General features: G+C 37.9%; 7 protein-coding genes across 7 annotated transcripts; 3 read left to right on the top strand and 4 right to left on the bottom strand.

The window, feature by feature from the left end:
- The first annotated feature begins 3,830 nt into the window (after positions 1–3,830).
- Positions 3,831–4,682, top strand: PLAT1 (Lipase/lipooxygenase, PLAT/LH2 family protein). The gene is made up of 2 exons (XM_089613324.1): positions 3,831–3,987; positions 4,078–4,682. The coding sequence occupies exons 1-2, from the start codon at positions 3,913–3,915 to the stop codon at positions 4,534–4,536; spliced, it is 534 nt and encodes a 177-aa protein (XP_089469450.1). The 5' UTR covers positions 3,831–3,912; the 3' UTR covers positions 4,537–4,682.
- A 639-nt stretch (positions 4,683–5,321) lies between these two features.
- On the bottom strand, positions 5,322–10,112 carry HCC2 (Thioredoxin superfamily protein). The gene is made up of 7 exons (XM_089612756.1): positions 9,937–10,112; positions 9,718–9,847; positions 9,552–9,627; positions 6,610–6,804; positions 6,420–6,509; positions 6,215–6,347; positions 5,322–5,682 (listed from the first exon to the last, which is right to left on the bottom strand). The coding sequence occupies exons 1-7, from the start codon at positions 10,005–10,007 to the stop codon at positions 5,574–5,576; spliced, it is 804 nt and encodes a 267-aa protein (XP_089468882.1). The 5' UTR covers positions 10,008–10,112; the 3' UTR covers positions 5,322–5,573.
- On the bottom strand, positions 7,230–9,784 carry LOC149399200 (Tetratricopeptide repeat (TPR)-like superfamily protein). The gene is made up of 3 exons (XM_089612755.1): positions 9,718–9,784; positions 9,552–9,627; positions 7,230–9,258 (listed from the first exon to the last, which is right to left on the bottom strand). The coding sequence occupies exon 3, from the start codon at positions 9,224–9,226 to the stop codon at positions 7,373–7,375; it is 1,854 nt and encodes a 617-aa protein (XP_089468881.1). The 5' UTR covers positions 9,227–9,258; positions 9,552–9,627; positions 9,718–9,784; the 3' UTR covers positions 7,230–7,372.
- Positions 10,113–11,697: 1,585 nt separating the features above from the next.
- On the top strand, positions 11,698–13,015 carry LOC149399198 (uncharacterized). Its single transcript, XM_089613114.1, has 2 exons — positions 11,698–11,864; positions 12,506–13,015. Exons 1-2 carry the CDS (start codon positions 11,787–11,789, stop codon positions 13,013–13,015), a joined length of 588 nt encoding a protein of 195 aa, XP_089469240.1. The 5' UTR covers positions 11,698–11,786.
- A 10-nt stretch (positions 13,016–13,025) lies between these two features.
- On the top strand, positions 13,026–16,649 carry LOC149399197 (uncharacterized). The gene is made up of 7 exons (XM_089613109.1): positions 13,026–13,366; positions 13,448–13,915; positions 14,274–14,438; positions 14,718–14,957; positions 15,027–15,425; positions 15,522–15,670; positions 16,380–16,649. The coding sequence occupies exons 1-7, from the start codon at positions 13,067–13,069 to the stop codon at positions 16,519–16,521; spliced, it is 1,863 nt and encodes a 620-aa protein (XP_089469235.1). The 5' UTR covers positions 13,026–13,066; the 3' UTR covers positions 16,522–16,649.
- Positions 16,650–16,742: 93 nt separating this feature from the next.
- LOC149399196 (uncharacterized) lies at positions 16,743–18,090 on the bottom strand. Its single transcript, XM_089612837.1, has 2 exons — positions 17,574–18,090; positions 16,743–17,499 (listed from the first exon to the last, which is right to left on the bottom strand). The coding sequence occupies exons 1-2, from the start codon at positions 17,975–17,977 to the stop codon at positions 16,833–16,835; spliced, it is 1,071 nt and encodes a 356-aa protein (XP_089468963.1). The 5' UTR covers positions 17,978–18,090; the 3' UTR covers positions 16,743–16,832.
- LOC149399195 (uncharacterized) lies at positions 18,037–19,774 on the bottom strand. The gene is made up of 4 exons (XM_089613106.1): positions 19,715–19,774; positions 18,715–19,585; positions 18,095–18,636; positions 18,037–18,063 (listed from the first exon to the last, which is right to left on the bottom strand). Exons 1-4 carry the CDS (start codon positions 19,772–19,774, stop codon positions 18,037–18,039), a joined length of 1,500 nt encoding a protein of 499 aa, XP_089469232.1.
- Positions 19,775–20,693: the final 919 nt, after the last annotated feature.

Here is a 20,693-nt window from a genome sequence, read left to right as displayed (position 1 = left end):
CCCAAATAATTTACACTCTGGATCATTTGACCATGTTTTGCGTGATAAAGTTGTGGTTGTATAAGAATCGACTTAGGCATATGCATACCTAATTAAAATAAAATTTGAAAATATCAAATAGAACCATTTCTATAGAATATGAATATTTCAATTAGGAGCATTTCTAAAAAAATCGTGATTATTCGTGAACTAAGAGCATCTCCAATGGAGAACTTTAAAAATCTGTAAATAGAGTTAGTTCTCAGATGGTAAAAATACCGAAAAAACTCTATATTTTGTGTAATTTTGACACCAAAACATCAAACTATATTAAGCATGTTGTCATCTCTATGTAATAAAACTTTTAACACGTTGTTTTATCTATGTAATGAAATTTATTAATTTCACTTTTATTTATTACATTTTTATTTTTAAATAATTTTTACTGATTTATATTGTATGTTACACATATTTAATAAATATAATACAATTACATTTTTATATATCTAATTAGACATTACAAATAACTAATGAAGCACTTAGATTAAAAAGTTTAATCAAAAGGCATATTATTGGAATATTCCTTTTAGGGTAATACATTGGAGAAAAAATATATTTTGTGTAAAAAATACAACAAATTTTGTGTCTCCAATTCCATTGGAGATGCTCTAAGTTTCGGTAGCAAAATGAATCTCATGTTTAGACAATGATAATAGGTTTTTTTCAATGCGTAGTGTGTGGGCGCGTGTGTTTTCAAAATAACATTACTAGATATATATATATATATATATATATATATTTAATTATATGCACCGGAGGATGCCCTATTATACTTCATTTCACCGTCAATCCGATTAATAACATTTTGTGTTGATACCAAATACGTTTGCTCAATTCAATTATTAACTTCAATCGAAGATTAGGTAATCATTTGCAACTAAACTTTCAATGTTCCCCCTTTTCTCTCACCATGAAAAAAAAATGAAAAAAAAAGCTATCGAAGTCTTTATTCTTTTGGGCCGCCACGAGTTCTAGGATGCCCGAAACACCAATTTTGGTATTGATTAATCGTGCTGCTCGGCCGAGAGAAGTTGCAATAGAGTTTTCTTTTTCTTGTTCTAGTCCATATAGAATATTTCAGCTTTTTTCTTCCTTGACAATCTTTCTAGTGTAGGTGTCGACTTCAACGATGTGGTTCGACTACATATTCTCTCTATTTGTTTACAAACATATTTTCTATTGATCTTGAGCTAACATGGCCACTTGTCAGTACGTCGTTTTCCTCAGTGACTCGTCTTCAACGACTATTTTTTAAGGTGAGGCTAGAAAGTAAAATTTATATGTAAAATATTTTTTCTGAAATTGAAAAAGCAAAAAAATTATCTTTTGAGGGAATCTTAAGCTCACGAGTTTTAATTTTATGTTTATAGTGTTAATTTTAGTGTTAGTGGAATAACTATTGATTTATTTAGTGTTGGTATGAATGTTGGTATGGTAGTGTGAAATGTCCACACTTGCCCTTTTCGTGAGTGCGTGTGTCTATGTCTATGGGCTTGTTTTCCACGAGGTCTCGATGGGATCTTAGGTAAAGCTGGTCATATGGAACCCGAGAAATGGGATCTCTTGATCATGTCCCATATTTTGCGGGAAATGAGACTCTCGGAACCGTAAAAAATGGTATCGGGAAATCCCGGAACTATTTTCCACGGTACCGGTAATCTGTGCACAATATCTTGGTCCCATATCGAACGTTCAAAATGAAGATCTCTGGTTGTTAGCCAACCTTAGGTTCACGAGATTTCGATTTATCCATGGACGTAGTTCTTCTTTTGGAGATTGAAAGTCATTTGTTGGGTCTATGGTTCTCTTACTCTACCATTTATTGCTAGCTTCGTTAATTTAACTTCTGTTAGTTATCTTTTTCAATTTCTTCCATCCTTGTAATTTTGATGGTTGGTTGGTAGCATTAAATAACAATAAATAAATAAATAAAAACTATGGTAAAGATATTGGCTTGTAAAGGTTAAATATAAATAAATGGAAAAGTCTTAGACATGTTTTAAATGCCCACGCTTTTTCACAGAAGACTGCCCTAGCACCTACTTTTTTTTTTTTTTTTTTTTTTTTTAATTAATGGATGTCGGACACCAAATTAAAAATTACAAATAGTTTCTTTTCTATCCGAAATATTATAGATAGTTTCAACTTTCTAGTAAGAATAACCGACATTTTAATGAATTTGTGCTATTTTTTATTGGAGACTGTAGCAAAATAACTTAATTGAAACTTTGTAATTTTAATTTAGCCAGCGTTTACATTTTTTAAATAAATAGCCATTACAATAACTTAATTGCATGCCTATTACGTTAATACTCTCATAACTGTTGCCACCTAATTGTTTTGTTTATCTTAAAAAAAAATTAAAGAAAGAAAATACATTAAATAAAGACTTCCCAAAAAAAATAAGAAACTAACCCCTACACACGTGATGTTCATTTTTCACAAAAATTGCATTACCCATTATTCTCTCTTTCAACACTACCTAGTTCCCTAGAACCACTACCAAAAAATTTGAAGTTAATAATAATTAACAACTATTAATAGTGAAAAAATCCGAAACAAGTAAGTCCATTAAGTTATTAACATGAGCAATGATATAATAAAAATAAAAAATACATCCAAACCCAAAAAAACGAAAACAAGCATTAAAAGAAGAAAAAAAAAAAAACGGCTTTAAAGTTCACATACCCCCACATGTTCATGATTGTAGTTTTTTTTTTTTTTTAGTGTTCTACTTTTTGCCATGCGTAAAATATATACTATTGTTTGTTTTGTTGTTTTTCCTCAAGGCTGACCCGAGAGAGAGAGAGAGAGAGAGAGAGAGAGAGAGAGATTACTTATTGAAAAATAGTAACAAAATGATAAATATCAATAGAATACTAATTTGAATAAGGGTCAAGCGGCTATATAATCAAATAGAACTTAATCTTTTGCAAAATAATCATAGTTTGTCAACTATAAGTAAAATAGCCAAAATAAGATTAATCTAGGCTGGATTAAATTTAATCCCAACGAACTATAAAGACATAATGTAAGTTTTATGAAAGCTGGATTAAAATTAATCGAGGCAGGATTAAAAGTCGCAGTACTCTCAATTGGCTATTTTGCTATACCTAATGAAACTATGACTATTTTGCAAAAGTCATTGTTTGAATTGGCTACTTCATACTATTTTTCCATTTGAATATCGGTTTAAACCAATTCCACAATCAGAAAGGGTAAAATCGAGATTAAAACATGTCACTTAAGCGTTTTGGCTATTTTGCTAATTTTTTTAAAACGTTGGATATAATAAAATTACCACGTTTTAAACTTTTAAGTAGCTTAATTAGTTATAGATTTCTTTATTATTGATTAATACTTATTAAAAAAAGATATTATTAAAATAGCAATATTAAATTTCTCACAAATTATATTAAACGATATCTTTGTAAAATCAAAAGCCTCCATAAACTTTCATAATTTGGTACAAGTATTTTCATGGTGACATTTAAAATGATCACATAAATTGAGTTTGAAATTAACTGACTCTAGAAATCTACACATTTTTGTTTTTTGGTGTATGGGTTATACTTAAATTAGTATAGCATGTAGTAGTATTATTATCATCAAGGCAGCAATTAGAGAAAAGTCACTCTAATTTGATAAATTTCCTTGCCTGCGACGTGGCACCTTGCGCCTCACATGGACGTCCAAATCCAAAACTGTGGAAGCTCCCGCACTAGATCAGTACCCCAAAACAACAACAACAACAAAAAAAAAAGGCCAAAAAAGTCAATCATGTAAATGATTGATTATATATATCACCACCAGACAAACCTTCACAAATCACACTCTTCTTCATCATCTTCTTCGCAAAAAAAAAAAAAAAAAATGCAGGTCCGAAGCAGCACCACACTCTTCCTCTCTCTTCTCATCCTCTCTTTCTCCATCTACATCGCAGAATCAGTAAGTCATTTTTTTTTTCCATCTCTTCTTAATTAAAAAAAAAAAAGACATTTAACTAATATATTTTTTTTATTTAATTTAAAAATAAAGGATTCGGACTGTGTGTACACGGTCTACGTGCGAACTGGTTCGGTCCTGAAGGGAGGTACGGACTCGATCATCGGCGCGACTCTGTACACGTCGGACGGGAACGGGATCAAGATCACGAACCTGGAGGCTTGGGCCGGCTTAATGGGCCCAGGCTACAACTACTTCGAGAGGGGCAATTTGGACATTTTCAGCGGACGCGGGCCGTGTCTGGATAGGCCCATTTGCAAGCTCAACCTCACTTCCGACGGGTCGGGCGCCCACCACGGATGGTACGTCAACTATTTCGAGGTGACGTCAACTGGGCCCCACATTCCCTGCGAGCAACAGCTCTTCACCGTCGAGCAGTGGCTCGGCACTGACGTCTCACCTTACCAACTCTCCGCCGTCAGGGACAATTGCACACCCAACGCTGACGGTAACGGCAAGTTTAACGGAGTTATTAAGTCCGTTGTTGTTTGAGTGAGAGGTTCTTTCCATGTTCTGTTACCGTGAGATTTGTTTTTTTGTTTTTGTTTCGTTACGCGATCTTGCGTTGTGTTGTTGAATAATGGTGAGTAATGAGAATAATGGTGGAGAGAGGCAATTTTTTATTGGCTCCTCGCGAAGATATTTTGTCGTGTCTCACACTGTCCTTGAACAGGGTATTAATTGTCATTAATTATTGTCCATACGTAAATGAGTGGTTACCATTATTTTTTTAAAAATGGGACAACGAGGATTTAAATTTCGAGCTTCGTTTGAAACCGGAAGCTTCGTTCTATAGGTGTATGATTCGATTAAAACATAAAGGAGATCCAAGTCTCTAACTTACATTGTATTGTTTAAAAACCAAAATGTTGGGGTCATTGATACTAGATAGAGGGATTTTTTTTAGGGTAATAGGTAAAATAATTTTTCTTTCTATACGAAGTTAAATTAAGTTGAGCAAATTTCCCAGCGAAATAATAGTTGAGTAATTAAAAATAAAAAGTCCGAATCAATCAGTACATTGTTGGGCCTCCACCTGTACGCGTCAAGTAATGAATAGACAAGTGTGTTTCTTGTGTTGAGTGTTGACGATCACGTCGAAATTTGTATACTTTTTTTTCTATAATTAAATATATTAAAAAACGTGTGTCGGCAATGACTCAATTTAATTATTGTTGATGGGGAGAAAAGTATCGAAAATCATTTCACAGAAATCTTATAGCCATCGAAATCATGCAACCAAATCAAGAGGCGATACACTTACATTGGCAAGCAGATAAAAAAAAACAAATTATCCATTTTATTCCTCAAACTCGAACCCCTGAAATTCTTTAAAGGAAATGGACGAGCCATTGTGTATTATCAAAAACTCAATTATCATGAAACAGATTAAGCAAAATAAGTGGAGGAAGAAAATGTCTCGAGACCGAGATAATATTTTGTCTTCAATTGAGACACTAAAAAAAAAGACTGAATGCGTACCATGTAAAAGAGGTTAGGCACATAAAAATATCAATGTGTATTAAGCCTCAGTTTTGGATTTTCTTCATATCATTAAATATTGCTTCGGATAGTTCATCAGAATTGTACTCAACACCAAAGCATCTTACAACCTCCATCTTTGGGCTCAACAAATACCTGTTCCCATTTCATAATCAAAGTCAAGGGGTTACAGAAATAATTCAAATGAAAACGACACTTGAAAATTTGGAATACAGAATTAAATCCAAAATGAGAATTATGTTCAGAATTAGTCCAAAATTCCTAACATTGCTACAAAATTAAATTGGGAAAAAGACCATCATATTAAATGGATGCAAATCCTATATTAAAGTCATTAACGGAAAATTGCTTCACCTAAAAGCTATTTAAGTTCATGCCCTTAAAACAAAAACACTAAATACTAAAAAAATAGCACATAAAAATATTGGAAATAAAAATAATTTAAATGAGTATGTGTTCAGAATTAGGCCACTATTCCTAAAATTGTTGATAGATATAATTGGGAAAAGACTAATTCTATTAAATTAAAGTAAATCCTATATTAAAGTCACCAAAACAAAAATTTCTTCATCTACAAGCTATTTAAGCCACTTCCCTTGAAACTAAGACTAAATGCAATGTTGAAATTTGTTTTTCTTCGAATTTTTAATTGAACAAGTATACTTACATGTTATGAGAGGAATCAACGAGGTAATCGTCACCTTCTTCTTCAACCTTCTTGAAATAAACCCGAAATTCTTGTGCCATCTGCCGAACCGCGGAAACTTGTCCCGTCAAGCCAATGATTCTCGGGTCGAACTCTGTGAAAAAACCCGATAATCACTATAATAAAATTTTGAAAAATAAAAAAGTATATATATTAAAAATCTAACCACTGAGATAAGCACGAAGGTGTGCAGGGGTGTCGCGTTGCGGGTCGAGCGTGACAAAGACCGGTAAGACCTTGACGCCGTGATTCGATTCTTGTTTCGGAGAAGAAAAAAAATAACAAAAACCAGAGTGTGAGCAATTGAAATAAATAAAAAATAAAAAATTGTGTCCAAAGCGAAGTCATGAACAGACCTAGTTTGTCAATGGCTTTGGCCAGGATTTGTAGTTGTTCGGGCCCGACATCGGGGGAAAAAGTATAGCCGAAGTAAAGGAGAACCCATTTTCCAATGAAGTCCTTTTCTGTGACTGTCTGATTTTCAGTGTTGACTAGTGTGAACGGACCGCCCGGCCCTTTGACGGTATTTCTCGCAGAGCTCGTGCCTTGTCCTGATCCAACACTCAAAATCAAATCAGATCCACCCAAAATATAATAAATACCTTAATTTGAAAACAAATCGGAATTACTAAAAAGAATTAATCAAGAACTCACAATGTCACTATGCATTTGGCCGCATTTTAAACAAGGGAAAAAATGACAACTTAAATATCTGTATGAGAGCAAATATATATTGACCTATTTTTAGGATAAACATCTTGATTAAATCCTATAGCACAATCATGGTGAATATACTAAAGATTATAATATTAAAGCCTCTTACAAAAAGTAAATCGCTATCGAAGCCCAGTAGCGACCGTTTATGAGTAAGCAAACTGTTTATTTCGTATCAAAAAATTCAAAAACTATATAGAAAAGCTCAGGCTGCACTAGAAAATGACACCAGAATAAGGCTATTATAGAGCGATTGGCGATCTCAGAATAAGTGTTCGAATTGTTCGCAAATCAACAGAAGAGCCAAGTCGGAAATACACTGAAGGTTAAAGAGTCAAAAGGTCAAACTTGTTACATTCCTCATCTAGAAAATTTCGGGGCACAAAAACTTCAGGGGCCACAATATCACGAGTAACTCCGATTCCTACTAAAACCAGCCGTCTTCTTCAATCCCCTCCGTTCCATGACTCCTCTGATAATATCCGAATGTTTCCACTTCTCGTTCGCGGCGTAAATATTCGACAACAGAACATACCCGCCCTCTCTCTCAGGTTCCAACTCGAGAAGCTCCGTCGAAGCTCTCTCTGCCAACTCGGTGTCTCCGAAAGCCCTGCAAGCGCTGAGCATCGCTCCCCAAATGGACCGGCTCGGCTTCATCGGCATCTTCTCTATCACCTCCTTCGCCTCCGACAACCTTCCCGAGCGGCCCAATAGATCGACCAGACATCCGTAGTGCTCGACTCCCGGTTCGATACCGAAGCTCTTCTTCATGCTATAGAATATGTCGCGACCTTCGTCCACGAGTCCGCCGTGAGTACAGGCGGTGAGGACCGCGACGAAGGTCACCCCGTTCGGTTTCTGGGTTCTCTGCATTATGAGGAAGAGATCGAGAGCTTCGTTCCCGAGGCCGTTGAAGGCAAACCCGGCGATCATTGTCGTCCACACGGCGACGTCTTTTTTCTCGAGTCCATTGAAGAGAGAGAGAGCTATTTCGACGCTCCCGCACTTGGAGTACATGTCTATCAACGCGGAGCCCAAAAATGGATCCACTTCGATCAGGTTTCTCACGATCAAGCCGTGAATCGGCTTTCCTATGTCAAACGCTCGGGTTTCTTCTGCGGCGGAGACCAGGCACACCATCGTCACGTTGTCTGGCCTCACATTCGACGCGGTCATTGCGTTGAAGAGATTTATGACTGTATTGTAATCACCCTTTTGAGAAAATCCTGCTATTATCGAGTTCCACGAGACAACGTCCTTCTTAGGGATTTTCTCGAAATGGGTCAAGGCGAGCTCGAAATCCCCGGCTTTGACGTACCCCGAAATCAAGGTGTTCCACGAAAAAGTGTCTTTCTCCGACAACGAGTCGAATCCCTTCCGAGCGGAGTCGAATTCCTTGCACTTAACATACATGTCCATAAGCGCATTACCCAATATCAAGTTCGGAGACTCGCTGAATTCTCTCCTTTTCATCCACGTGTGAACAGATTTCCCGACTCGCGTTTCTCTTAGCTCTCCACAGCACACAAGGAGCCCCAACATCGTGTATTCATTGGGTTCGAGACCCGAACTCAACATCTCACGAAACAATTCGATCGCTTCCAAGCAAGAACCCTCCTTGGCGTTGCCCAGGATCATGATATTATAAGAGACGAGAGTTCGTTCCGAAATTTGACCAAACACTCGGCGGGCGATCTCTCTCGAACCTTTGTCCAAATACAGCTTGATCAGAGAGTTTCTAATGTACTCGTAAGAGAAAAGGCCTGTAACAACGGCGTGGCAATGAATCTGTTTCACTTCCGACACGAACAAAGATGCCTTGAGTAAATGCACAAGAGTGTGCTTATCGGGGGACAAACCACGGTAGAGCATGGAATTGTATAGAGAAAACGACCGGATTTTCGGGAACGCGGCCGAAGATATCATGGTGTTGAAGATAAAGAGATTCGGATAGAAAGTGAAGTGATTGAAAAGCAACGAAGCCATGTCTGAATTCTCGGGGCACGAGACCGCAGAGAAATATATGAGCCTGCCCATGGGAAACGTCTTTCCCACGAGACCGGCTCTCATCACCTGACCCAAAATCTCCTTGAAGTGTTTTCTCGAACGGCATTGCTCAAGCAAAACGAGGGATCGGTGATTAAGCTCGAGAGACAGAGTTGGGTCCCACGAGCTCTTGCTCTCCTTCGAGCTCAGAAAACGAACGCCTCGACCGTAGCGGCGTCTGGAATTAGCCCTAACGAGTGCCCAAAACACCATCACTTATAACGTAGTAAAGAAAACACCCGACTCTGCATGCAAAACCAAAACCACAATTGGTTAGGTATATGCATGGAATGAAGTTCATCGAATCAACAACATAGCACCCTATTTACGTTGGGAATCTCACTCGTTCCTCGTCTGTTCAAAGAACACGTGTCTTCTCAGGCCAACTAGATTACAATTTCAGCTTAACCTTCGTTGTCAATGCTTATTAGCCCAAACTATGGGCTTCCTTTTCTTAGAAAGAAAATTACAACATCAACACATAAAAAAATAAAAAAATAAAATAGAAATGGAAATGGAAACGAGAAAATGATTTTACCTTTGGGAATGGCTCTCCTCTCGTCGTTGAAATGGAAAATCGCAACCAGGCTGGCAAAACCTAGTATAGCACCTGGCTGCAAAATGAATAATACAATTCATAAATGCAATCCCAAAAAACGAGAGTGACCTAAAGAGAGCTATTCAACAAGTCAATCGAAACTTACAAGAGCATAAGAAGCCCAAGAACGAGGGTTTTGTTGTGCATCCACATTCATAACACGACTAGTTCCATTACCGTTTCCTCTCGGGTGTTTGACGTAGCTGCGCGATTGAATCCCCTTTGTTGGCCCAAACCTGCGAAAAGGAACGAAATCGTGAAGAAGCTTTGCAGAAGAAGAAGAAGAAGATTGGTGTTTGTTAGCTTTCGGTGTGAATAAGCGTACCTTCGAAGTAGAGTGAGAGGTTCGGCTGAGTGGGTTTTGGAGGAGAAGAGAAGAAACCGCGAAATGGGCATTGCTGGTTTGGTATTCAATGAAGATGGTGTGATGGGTTTTGGAGGAGAAGAAGAGTACCTAAATATTCCATTGCTTGATTGACTCAGTGAAAGATCAGAGCAACCAACGACAACAAGTTCCTGCTAATTTCTTCCTTTAAATTACCAAAAACAAAAAAATTATTATTCCAAAACTACTGCTATTTAGAAAGTTTTTTACAAAAATCCAATATAACTGTATTTGTTGACAATAAATCGATATTTATTGACAAATTTAAACATAGTTTTGGAATAAAAAATATTTATTGAATTTTTGCCAAAAACTTTTAAAATGATCATAGTTTTGAAATAATCTCTTTTTCACTTTTTTTTTTTTTTTTTTTTTTATGTTGTCTGCTCGTTCAAACCATTCTGGACCAAAGTTGAACATTAGAAACATGAAAAATTGACACATCTAGTACCATTTGATAACTTATTTCCCATAATCAACCAAAATGTTAATTTTGACAATTCTACTCGCAAGCCCCGTGTGCAAATACTCTTTTACCCTTTTTTTTTATTCTTTCCCAATTCAATCTCTTTTTATCGTTCTCTCTCTTTCAATCTCTTCTCAACATGGTTGTAGCTCTTTGTTCTCCACTCTCTATACTTAGGTGTTTTGATGGTTTGTAGTGTGTTTTCGATGAGTTACATGTTCAAAGGAGCAAAAGAGTGTTCAGAGTCAATTCCATGAAGAAGAAAAAAAAACGCAACTTGGAGTCAAAATGGGTCGAAATAAGAGTTCAAAACAATAAGTGCAAAAATTTCTCTCTTCCGCGCGCCACGAAGACACCTCGACGAATCTCAGAGTTGTATGAGTGCTCCATGGAGACATAAAAATTCGAGACCGAGCTCCGCGGATTGTAAATCCTGCACCGAAAAGTCACAGAGTCTTACGCACGGAGTACGCATAAACAGAAAAAGTCTTTCACGCACTGCGAGTCGCGCGTCTTCAGAAATCTGGAATAGGAAATTGACCATTGGATCTAAATGGAAGGCTCATATGACTCCAAAAACAGCTCTTTCAGTGATAAAAACACATTTGTAACCTAAATCATACACATTAGTTTGGATTATACTTTTGTTTTAGCTTTGGAGATAAAAAGATTTGAGAGACGTGTTCATCGACAATCACAGTTTCTTTTTCTCCCTTTAATCTTTTGAACTCCAGTTTATTTTTAATTAATGAAGATGTCGTTTGTTTATTTATTTTCGATTTCTTTTTTTCTTCTTGTTGTTATTGGCTTCGTCTCGCACTAATCTTCCATAGAGCTGTGGTGTAGTGAGTTCATGAATCGGTGATGGATTTCCTTTGATATGTTGTTGAATTGCTATTATTCTGACTGCTTTGCTTAATTCAAGTGTTAAAAAAATATAAAACTTGGAACTATTGCTTGCAATATGAATATGAAGAGAACATTTTTTTTAAATATTTCAAGCTTGAACTTGTTATCACTTATGTTTATGTTATTTGGAAATTATAAAATAAATATAATCAGGGAGAGAAATTTCATTAAGTGGGCTTAAAAATTGATTAAATATCAAGATTAGACCCTAATTTTTTAAAATATCTAAAAATGGACTTTTGGACCCAAAACGGACAAATATACCCCTCTCCTCTATTTGAACTCATTCGCGCCTCTCTCCCTCTCTCCTCCATTTCACTCGTTCAAAACAAAGAAAAAACTGAGAACTCCTACGATATTGTACGACGGCATACGATCTTGTACGAGCCAGTACGATATAATACGATAGAGGACGATGGCGTACGATGGAAACGCTTCAATCTTCGGCGGCGGTGAAACACAGAAATCCCGAGCTCAAAAGTCATCTAAAAAGGTAAGTTTTCAACTAATTTGTTGTTAAATGTCTTTGGAAATAGTTAGAATAGGGTTTATGAGTTAGTATTAATCTTATTTGAGTTGATTTGAGTTGATTTGGGTCGGATTTAGAATGTTAGGGTTTGAAATTAGGGCCAGTGTACGATGAGATTGATGCATCGTACGATGTCGTACGATGCTGTACGATGTCGTACGATGAAATTCATAGATCTCTACGATGCGATACGATGGTGTACGATGGGTTTATGTTTTCTCAAAAATTGTCGTACGACTTTGTACGATGTCGTACGATGCGGTACGATGCTATACGATGATTTTTAAAAAACTTTAATTTCTTGTTTTACGATGATATACGATGCTGTACGATGCTATACGATGATTTTTTTAAAAAATTTAATTTCTTGTTTTACGATGATATACGATATTGTACGATGCTATACGATGATTTTTTAAAAAAATTTAATTTCGTGTTTTACGATGATATACGATTCTGTACGATGCTATACGATGATGTTTTTAAAAAATTTAATTTCTTGTTTTACGATGATATACGATGCTGTACGATGCTATACGATGATTTTTTTTTTTAAATTTAATTTCTTGTTTTGTGATTCTGATTTAATTTTGTTGTTTTTTTAGGACAATTTAAACTACATATACAACGTCTCATTCCCGGGGCGTATCACGTACGGTGGGACGGGGATCTTGAAGCTTGTACGGAGTAGATTCGATGAGCTCGGGATAAAAGAACGAATCCTCGGGACTCCGTTCGAGCAATTTTTTACGGAGAGCGAGCTTGGTTTCTCACCGGTGCTCGTACATACTCTCCTTCAGAAGAAGATCGAGGCGACAGTACGCGGCGAGATACATTTTGGTATCGGAGGCAAACGGGTACGATTTGGACGCCTCGAGTACGCACTCGTCTCGGGGATGACTTATGAAGACGGTCCGACCAAAGCCGAACAAGACGAGCGAAAGAACGATGGATTGATCACGGATCACTTGAACGGCGTTGCCGGAAGCAAGTTGAGCGCGTTGATCAACGCGTTCACCATATGTCGAAGCCCTGACGCTGCGTTCAAGCTCGGGCTGCTCGTATTCGTCTACGGGTATCTTCTGGGGCAGCCGGCCAACAAAGCCATCGAATAAAGGTGGCAGAAATTTCTATACATCGTTCAAGACCTCCCCTTCTTCTTCAAGATGCCTTGGGGAAATTTGAGTTGGGCAGAGACGTATTCCAGCTTGTCGGTGAACCTACGGCGTTATCACGAAACGCTGCAAAAGAAGTTGAAGGACAAGCCGGATGTGGCACAGAAAGAGGCCAAGTACACATTGACGGGTAATCTCCATACCCTTCATTACTGGGCGTACGAGGCTATCCCAGAGATCGGGATGAGGTTCGGGTCGAACCAGGGGATTCGTGTGCCCCGGATGCACTCGTGGTCTAGTAATGTGCTCATAATGGGCAAAGACATCGAGGCGGTCTTGAATAAAAAAACGGTAACTTTTTTATTATTTATCGTTTATTAATGTATTTTACATTATTTTGGAATATTGGTAACGTTTATTAATGTATTGTAGGTGGGTGTTCTTCAAATGCTGAGACCAAGGGCACCAGAGAAAGAAATGTTCACTCTCCTCGAGACACAGACGAGCAAATGTCTGTATCCCATAGACGTCGAGGGCGAAGATGCGACAGAGCCGCGAGACATCGAAGAAGAAATAGATCGAGTCGCGACTGTTGCAGAAGATGCCATCGTCGGAGACTCCGACGACGAACACGTGTCAGACACTCCACGTGTTCGTCTTGCTAGTCCGACCACTCCCGCAATGGGATCGAGGCCTACAGCGACCTCTCGCGCCGACATTCCCGAGGCCTTTGTCATAACACGGGAAATGTGGGGAGAAATGCGAGCTTCCCAAGAACAACTGCGAGCATCTCAAGAACAACTGCTAGCATCCCAAAAACGAATGATTCAGTCACAAGGGATAGTCTTACGTTCTCTTGCCACGACCGGCCGTAGAGTTGAGCGCATGAGTGTTAGACAGGTTAGAGTTCAAATTTAATTTAACGTTTTAAAGTTGAGTTTAAATTTAATTTAACGTTTTAGAGTTAAGTTTAAATATAATTTAACGTTTTAAAGTAGAGTTTAAATTTAATTTAACGTTTTAAAGTTGAGTTTAAATTTAATTTAACGTTTTAGAGTTACGTTTAAATATAATTTAACGTTTTAGAGTTAAGTTTAAATATAATTTAACGTTTTAGAGTTAAGTTTAAAATTTAGAGTTGAGTTTAAATTTTAGAGTTGAGTTTAAATTTTAGAGTTGAGTTTAAATTTTAGAGTTGAGTTTAAATTTTTTTGACAAGTTTAAATTTTGTGACATATTTTATTACTTTGACTTTCAGCTTTCTATGTGGAGGAGGCTGAACATTTTGTTCGAGGACGCAACGGGCTTGCCTGGGGGTGAAATTCCCACGACCCAAGATGATGGTCGTAAACGCCGGACCCCTCCTCCTCCTCCTCCTCCTCCTCCGGCGGCTAGTCAAAAGCCGGCGTCTCTATCGCATGAGGCAGAGCCGTCTTCTACGCATCGCGAGTCATCGAAGAAGTCAGAGCCGTCTTCTACGCATCGCGAGTCATCGAAGAAGTCGAAGAAGCCATCTTCAACGCATCGCGAGTCGTCGAAGCGATCGGAGATCAGGCCGGTGACTTCTCCCAGGTTATCGACGTCTTCGTCGAGTCCTCGTAGAGAAGACATTTCGGATAAGCTACGCCCGCTCACAACTCCTCTAAGGAAAAGACAGAAGGCACAGCTTACTCCGGCACGTCCACATCGGCAAGTGCGACAGAAGACGTCGCGTTGGTCCGAATTCACTGATCCAACGAGGCCCAAGTATTTGGAAAAGCCGATCCCCAAGTTCAAGCCGTTGAAGGACGCGAAGCAAAAAGAGTTTGATAATTTCGTTAAGTGGTTGCGGATAAAAAAGTGGGACGGCAAATTCATGGAGTCTGTTCGACTGAAGACGTGCGACGCAGACACGATTTTCTTCGACACGATATTGACAGAAACCAAATGGCTACATGATTCGGTACGTTATTATATAATTTCACTTTTTCCAATCAATTTAAAATAACGCTATATGTTTGTAATGTCTCAGCATATTGATGCTATGATTCACATGGTTCGGGCTCGCCAACGAGGTCTCGACGGTTATCGGCAAGACGTCCGAATCATGGATTGTCGGTGGGTCCAGCACGTGTACGGCCGATTCAGAACGGAAGAAGCGAACATCAACAAGGCCATCGAACTGGGAGCAGAGCCCGAACCCGTGGACTGGGACATGAGGGCAACTATTAGCCCGATGACTGGGTATAGGGACGCCGATATTTTGCCTTGGGATGGTGCTCGAGAGATCCTGTTCGTCGTGAACTTCCAGAACCTTCATTGGTTCACATTTCGGATCGACATCGAGGCCTGGACCATTACCGTCTTCGACTGCCAAAAGGATCTCATGCAGTCGTCGAGACATCAAAAGGACTTCACTGAGCTGATGGAGGTACGTAAAATGTTATGTTATTCACAATTATTACCTTAGAGCAACAATTAATTAAATTAAGAGTTACTTAACATTGTTAAAATGTTTATTATTCAGACTTGGAGTCGAGCATTTGCTAGGGTTGTGGCCATAGGTGGTTTCTTCAAGAACCATCCCCACTCTTACCGGGAAAGTGAACATGGTGAAATTAAGTTCACTGTGCCGACGTGGATCGTCGATGACAAGGTCCCACAATGTGCTTACAGGTAAACAATTATCTTTTTATTGACAAGTTATTTTACTAGTTATTTGAACTTTTTTTGACAACTTTCTCTAAACAATCATGTTTTTATTGACAAGTTATTTTAGAAGTTTTTTTTTTTTTTTTACAAGTTTTAATTGACAAGTTATTTTACTAGTTATTTGAACTTTTTTTTGACAACTTTCTCTAAACAATCATGTTTTTTCAAGACAAGTTATTTTAGAAGTTTTTTTTTTTTTTTTTACAAGTTTTAATTGACAAGTTATTTTACTAGTTATTTGAACTTTTTTTTGACAACTTTCTCTAAACAATCATGTTTTTATTGACAAGTTATTTTAGAAGTTTTTTTTTTTTTTTACAAGTTTTAATTGACAAGTTATTTTACTAGTTATTTGAACTTTTTTTTGACAACTTTCTCTAAACAATCATGTTTTTATTGACAAGTTATTTTAGAAGTTTTTTTTTTTTTTTTACAAGTTTTAATTGACAAGTTATTTTACTAGTTATTTGAACTTTTTTTTGACAACTTTCTCTAAACAATCATGTTTTTTCAAGACAAGTTATTTTAGAAGTTTTTTTTTTTTTTTTACAAGTTTTAATTGACAAGTTATTTTACTAGTTATTTGAACTTTTTTTTGACAACTTTCTCTAAACAATCATGTTTTTTCAAGTTATGTTTCAACTATTTGTGACAACTTATTCTTGTGTTGTAGCGGTGATTGCGGGATGTTCGCATTGAAGTATGTCGAGCACGTAGTACTGAACGAATCATTTGACACTCTTCAAAGTGAGAATATGAGAATGTTCAGGAAGAAATGGTGCGTGGACTTATTCTACAACCACCTTATCCCGTGATTTTGTATTTTCGGATGTTTATTTTTTATCTTTTTGGTTTTCTATGTAATAGTACCTTATAAACATATTATCGAGATGGTTTGTTGACTATTGTGTTTTTTATTGTACCTTATAAACATGTAATTCAATTAAAGAGATTCACAAAAAAAAAAACATCAAAAATTCACACATTCACAAAGGGTTTAGAACTCGAGACATTTATAAACAACTAAAGTTGCATCTTGACGCCATTAAACAAGATAAAAAGGTGACTCAAATAAACGTTAAAGTTTTAAACTTAAAAATAAAAATAACACACAAAGTCTAAAGTTTTAATCCCTCCAAGTGCATGTTTTTCTGTTATGTCCCCTACCACCACATTTCCCGCATTTTCGCTGCACGACAATCTTTTCGCCTTGAGATGGGTATCGATTAATTCTTCTTCTTCCTTGTTTACTTTTCTTCGGTCGACCGGCTTGCTTCTTTTCAACGGGTTCCGAAACTTTCATGTTTTTTATCTCATCCGGGACATCCCATTGATCTTCATTGCCAACCGGATATATGGCTTCCTTGTACATCTCAATCCACGTCTCCTTCAAATAAAAGTCACTGCATAACGAGTACACGTCCACGCTTCGATGTTGGGCTGCTGCGATAGAATGCTCGCACGGGATATTCAATTGTTGTGGTAGTCCGCAAGTGCACGTCTTCGCCATAAGGTCTACATCGAAATCACCTCTTACGTCTTTGACATGACATTCATATAGACCAAGTCCGTACGCATTGACGAACTGTGCCTTATTATTTAGCTGTGCGAGATCATTTTGCCACGTTGGTGTCAATTTTGTGTTCAACTTGTTCGCTATCTCTTCTCGTTCAAAAAACCAAGTTTGGAGTGTGAATCGAATAAACTCGAGCAACGTCGTAATGGGAAACGTCCTCGCATTCCTTGTTTTGTTGTTGAAGCTTTCTGCGTTGTTGCTCGTCATTAGGTCGTACCTATATAAAACATACTTGATTTATATAATCAACGACATAAAAAATTCAGTACAAAAGAAGTTCTAGACTCTTACCGTTTTCCAGGAAAGAAAGCTCTGGCCCACCGATCGACACCAACTTCTTCAAGATACTTTGCCATCTCGACATCCTTACGTCTCAACTGTCTAAAATTAGCTTCGAATGCTGTTTTACTGAAGGCGTAAGCCGCATCGTAAAGTTCAAAGCGACAATGGTCTGTCTTGAACTTGTGTTGGACATTCAGTTGTAAATGATGGTAACATGCTCCGTGAGGGATACCAGGAAACACAACCTCGACACCATGTATGATGCTAACGTGGCGATCGGATATGAACGCCAAATTAGGTACGTCTTCACCGATAGCTTCTCGCAATCTTCTCAAAAACCAAATCCAAGAAGCATGACACTCGCTATCTACAACTCCGAATGCAAGTGGATATAATTGTGAATTCGCATCCATTGCAATTGCGCAAAGCAACTGTCCCCCGTATTTTGTCTTCAGAAATGCACCGTCCAATGCTATGACCGGCCGACATGCTTTGAAGCCTCTACGACACGCACCAATGGAAAAGAAAGCATACTTGAATTTATCACCATCTCGCACAAAGTCTGTTAACGTCCCAGGATTCTTTTGCTTCAACATGTACAGCCAAGACGGTAACTTCTGGTACGATTGTTCCGGCGTACCCCGCACGTACCCAATAGCTTTCTCCCTGGATCTCCAAGCTTTCAAATACGATACGTTCACACCCCATCTTGTCTTCACTTCTTCCCTGACGTTATGCGCCGAATACTCCGCCATAGAGTTAATTGAGTACTTGTCTTTAAATACGTGACCGATGACCCATGGTGCCGCTCCTCGATGGCCCTCTGTTCGAACAACACGCCCACATGAGTGTTTACCCTCGTACGACGTAATCTCCCACATCTCAGACCACTGCACGACACCCCTCAACCTCCATGTGCATCTCTCGTTTTTGCATAGAACATACCATCTCTTTTTCGAAGAAGATTTCACTCTAAATTCGAAATTATGTTTCAACGCGTACAAGTGGATATGTTTCTTCAGTTCATGCTTGTTTTCAAATTGCTGCCCAATATATATTTCTTCTGAGCTACCTGTTACTTTCAAAGGTTAGTTAAACAATATGTGGTTTCATATTATACTTGAATCTCATTTGAATCCACTTAAATTACCTGTAGAAGAATGACTTGGATAATGACTCGGGTTTTCCTTCACAACATCATCGGCGCTGAACTCGGGTGCTTTCCATGAATAAGGAACGATAGGTGATCCGATCATCGGAGGCTCACGCTGACATTGACCCGATGGTTCACAATGACCCGTTGGTACCGTAAACGTTTCCACAAATTCTTCATATTCTTCGGGATTGGCAAATTCTTCAAATTCTTCACCTCTACCATTGTTATCTCCGTCATATCCATCACTATTCTCTTCATCACCATCGCAACCTTCGTTTTCATCACCTTCGCCACCTTCGTTTTCATCACCTTCGCCATCTTCGTATTCATCACCATTGTGTCCATCATATTCGTCACTGTTGTGATTACAATCTCTATCACGCCTGTATACTTCGTCACCGTTTCCGGCACCCTTGTACTCGTTAAACAAGTCATCGTCACAGCCACCGTCTTTGTTTTCAATTATAGGATCTTTTTGTCGATCCTCGATAACAAGAGTATTCCGTTTCTTCTTCGGTTCATTGCGAGACACCATTCCAACTTCCACATCTTTCCCTTTACATAGTCCTCGATACGCAATAGGTGCAATGACCTCGATCTGTTTCGGTACCAAACTTACACAGAGTGGAAATCTATTACGATATTTGTGCTTCATAAAATGCGAAACATCACCATTGTCCTTCAATACGGCAGGACCTACTGGAATTGTACCGACTTCGTATGGGACTTCGAGTTTTAAGTCGAACGCGAATCTGTCTAACTCGAACTTCTCGTATAAGAAATCTACTAACTCCGTGTACGTTACCTCTTTCGGAATTACAAATGCACGAAATTCTGCATTGGTGAAAACCCATTGGTGTCCTTCCTTCTCCCAAGTGCCGTTAATCATGACAAAAACTGCAAAAAAACAGTCAAACTATGCAAAATAAGCTTCTATATCGCACACCATCGTACTGCATCGTACAACATCGTATACCATCGTACACTATCGTACATCATCGTACATCATCTTACTGATAGACATCGTACTGCATCGTACAGCATCGTATACCATCGTACAGAATCGTACATTGTAAAAGAGGCATCGTACGGAATCGTACAACATCGTATACCATCGTACACCATCGTACAGCATCGTACAGAATCCAATTTTTTTTCTAAATTTCATCGTACACAAATTTAAATTTCATCGTATACCATCGTACAAACAAGTTAAACCCAGATTTTGGACTTTGTTTTCAGATCTGATCGATTTTTTATGCTACATTCTATCATATACATTCATAAACTTTGTAAAAATGATTAAGTTAGTAATCTTACCCATGATTCTTTTGAAACCCGCTTAAGTAGAGAGGATTTGAGTGGATTTGAGTGGATTTGAAAGAGTTTGAGCGAGTGTGAGAGTGAGAGTGAGGCTGAGCTGATATAGTCTCAGGGGCATTTTTGTCCATTTTCGGTACAAAAGTCCATATTTAGATATTTTTAAACATTAGAGTCTAATCTTGATATTTAATGGGTTATTAAGCCCAATTAATGAAATTTCTCATCAGGGATGTATAAATAGGAGAACAAAACACACAGCTTTAATGTTGTAAAAAAAATATTTTGGTTTCTTAGTATGCATATTTTTAAGGTTAAAAAACTAACGTTAAAATCGTAATACAGTTACAATCAGCCCAGTGCTTTATTGCTGATTTTTTTTACTTTTTATAGCTGATGAAAGTTTGGGCTTTTCCAATTTATGAACCTTTCTTTATTGTTGTTGGTGACATAAGTTTCGTAGAGATCACGTTTCGGGACATATTTTTTTTTTTATATTATATAAACTAATAAGAAAATTTGAAAATGGGCCTCCCAAGAGAAAGGGCTTTGGGCCGTTGCCCCACTCGCCCCTCCCTTGGGCCAGGCCTGGATGGAAAGAGCCCAAACCGACAAGTTAAAAAAAATAAAAAATAACAGGATTTCTTTTTTAA

Source organism: Urtica dioica, chromosome 4 (genome assembly GCF_054948205.1).
Source record: "Urtica dioica subsp. dioica isolate 48M chromosome 4, U.dioica_male_clone48M_v1_H2, whole genome shotgun sequence".
Lineage (NCBI taxonomy): Eukaryota > Viridiplantae > Streptophyta > Magnoliopsida > Rosales > Urticaceae > Urtica > Urtica dioica.
This window is presented reverse-complemented; position numbering and strand designations above follow the sequence as displayed.